We start from the raw sequence: 3424 nt of genomic DNA, 5'->3' as shown, positions 1-3424 counted from the left end.
TCATTCTCACTCACATTCACCTTTTAATTGTCATTCACACTCACATTCACATTCTCATTTTCATTCTCACTCATAATCACCTTCTTATTGTCATTCTCACTCACATTCACCTTCTCATTGTCATTCTCACTCACATTCACCTTCTCATTGTCATTCTCACTCGCCTTCACCTTCTCATTGTCATTCTCACTCACATTCACCTTCTCACTGTCATTCTCACTCACATTCACCTTCGCATTGTCATCCTCACTTCCCTTCTCACACTCATTACTCACAAACAGACGTCTAACAGAAGCATCTTCCTCCCTCAGGTTGGACTCCCTTACACCTTGCTTCCCGTGACGGCTATCATGCTGTTGCAGAGACGCTCCTCGAGAAGGGCGGAGAAGTGAACGCCAAGGATAAGGATGGTAAGGCGATTGGAAAGCGAGTGACTTCTTAAAGGCGCCAGAAGAATTTTGCTTTTGTTTCTTTTCTCTTCTTTGTCTTCATGGAATTGATAACAATTATTGTTATAATTTAATAAGGGAATCTTTTTCATCTTTTATCATTAATTTTATTGATTTTTATTTCTTTATTCTATGATTGTTTCAATAAAATATTTTCATAGATTATTTTATAAAATAGAAATTAATAGATTTTTCTATATTTCTTTATACTATAAATGTTATAATGATTAGTTATAATAATTATGATAATAATAAGTATGATCATCTTAATTATCATTGATATTATCATTATTATTTTCATGATTATCTAAAAGAAATATGATCATCCTCATCATCAATGGTGCTATTCATATTATCATTATTATTTCAATAGGATTACTATTATTATTACTCCTATTTCTATTAAATTATCAATTGTTATCATCCTTCTTATTATTATTGTTAATTTGATGGTGATCCTGTTCTTGTTCTCCTACATGCTTTTGTTGGTGGTGTTGTTGCGAGGTCTTTGTCAGTGATGACAAAGACAATGATGATAATGGAGAAAGTAATGGCAACAAAAGCAACAACAATAATGATGATAATGAAAAGTTTCATAATGTTGATGGTGGTAATGATAACAATATTAATGATAAAGTAATCATCACTGATAATATTGATGATAACACTTTCATGATGATAATAGAACTAATGATAATGGTAATGACTTATTTATGATAACAATGATAATAATAATGGTGATGATGAATAATGATAGTAATAAATTTAGAAATAAAAAAAGTTTAGTTAAGTTTCCCCAAAACGCGGATCCGTTTTCTTTGACATACGCGATGTCTCCCATGTTCTACCAATATATATATTTTTTTACATTTTATGCTTATTTACGACAAGAAAGACATGTTTAGTTTATGCCACACCGTTTATCGGGTGTATGTATTTCCATTATGAAGTCTATATATTTTAATTGCATTGAAACATAGGTGTAAATCATTTTATATCAATATGATTTTCTGAAGAAATTAGCAGACGCTCAACAACACCACGTGTTTCAATGCTAAAGAACATCTTTATTTACTGCACGAATATCTTATATTTGTCTTTACTTATTTATATTGATCTTTACTGCACGAATATTTATCTTTAATATAATATTTATCTTTACTACACGAATGTGGCAAGAAAACCCCACAAATATTAAGGAAGGAAATATTTTATGATACTGATGATAACACTCTCATGATAATGATGGAACTAATGATAATGATATAATGATAATAATGATGGTGATTGGAAGGTGAATAATGATAGTAATAACAGTAATGATGGAAATAATATTTATTGATTATGATGATAATTCTTATTATAATGAATATTTTAAATATTGATTATAAATGATTATAAATTTATTATGAATTGTAATTATCATTAATGATAATGATTATTTTTATGTTATTATCATTTTTAGAAATCATCATTGCTGTTATTATTTTTATCATCATTAATATTTTCATTATCATTATTATCATTATTAATATTATATAATTATCATTATTATTAGAATTATCATTATCATTATCTTCATTATTATTTTTATCTTCCTCATTATCATTATTATTCATGTTATTGTCATAATTATCTTCACTAATATTTCTATCATTATGATTGATATTTTTTATCATTTTATTACCATTGCTATCATTATAGCTATCATGATTACTGTTATTATTGCAATGGTCTTCATAAATATAATAATAAAAACAATAAAAATACAATAATTATCATAGTAATAAAAAAATATTTATATTACTTTTTGATAAATAATTATCAAACATTCATTTTCATTATAATATTCTTTCTCATTATATTTATTTTTCTTTTCCTTCTTCTTTCTATACCTTTTCATAATTCTTATTTTCATTAACATTCTAAGTATTTGCAATTTTATTAATATTCAAAATATTCATACTATTCCTAGCCCTTATCTTTATCACCCTAATCATCTCTATTAATCTCATTCCTAAAACTAGTCTCATTCTCCCTCACATTCACCTTCTTACTGTCATTCTCACTCACATTCACCTTCTCATTGTCATCCTCACTTCCCTTCTCACACTCATTACTCACAAACAGACGTCTAACACAAGCATCTTCCTCCCTCAGGTGGGACTCCCTTACACCTTGCTTCCTTGAACGGCCATGGTGCTGTTGCAGAGACGCTCCTCGAGAAGGGCGGAGAAGTGAACGCCAAGACTTTGATTGGTAAGGCGATTGGAAAGCGAGTGACTTCTTAAAGGCGCCAGAAGAATTGTTTTTTTTCTAATCTTTGTTATTATGGAATTTTATAACAAATTGTTGTTATAATTTGATTAGGGAATCTTTATCATCTTTTATCATTAATTTTATTGATATTTATTTCTTTATTCTATGAATTTTTCAATAAAATATTTTCATAGATTATTCTATAAAATAGAAATAAATAAAATTTTCTGCTTCTTTATAATATAAATGTTATAATAATTAGTTATAACAATTCTGATAATAATAAGTATGATGATTTCAATTATTATTGATAATATCATTATTATTTCATGATTATCTAAAAGAAATATGATCATCCTCATCATTGATCATAATCATCATCAATGGTGCTATTCATATTATCATTATTATTTCAATAGGATTACTATTATTATTACTCCTATTTCTATTAAATTATCAATTGTTATCATCCTTCTTATTATTGTTATTTTGATAGTGATCCTGTTCTTGTTCTCCTACATGCTTTTGTTGGTGGTGTTGTTGCGAGGTCTTTGTCAGTGATGACAAAGACAATGATGATAATGGAGAAAGTAATGGCAACAAAAGTAACAACAATAATGATGATAATAATTGTCATTCTCACTCACATTCACCTTCGCTTTGTCATCCTCACTTCCCTTCTACAGTGAGAAGGTGAATGTGAGTGAAAATGACAA

At 27.8% G+C, this 3424-nt stretch overlaps 1 protein-coding gene across 1 annotated transcript in view; it reads left to right on the top strand.

The window, feature by feature from the left end:
- Positions 1-311: 311 nt before the first annotated feature.
- The window catches only part of LOC147466459 (uncharacterized), a gene marked incomplete at both ends in the record, with an annotated part of 12504 nt that continues 9391 nt past the window's right edge, over positions 312-3424 (top strand). Inside the window, 2 exons of the mRNA XM_086535457.1 lie at positions 312-410; positions 2610-2708. Coding sequence (XP_086391583.1) covers positions 312-410; positions 2610-2708 — 198 coding nt within the window. The remainder of the gene's footprint in view (positions 411-2609; positions 2709-3424) is intronic.

Source organism: Penaeus japonicus, unplaced genomic scaffold (assembly GCF_977035675.1).
Source record: "Penaeus japonicus unplaced genomic scaffold, GWHDUDI00000001_assembly GWHDUDI00000739, whole genome shotgun sequence".
Classification (NCBI taxonomy): Eukaryota; Metazoa; Arthropoda; class Malacostraca; order Decapoda; family Penaeidae; genus Penaeus; species Penaeus japonicus.
This window is presented reverse-complemented; position numbering and strand designations above follow the sequence as displayed.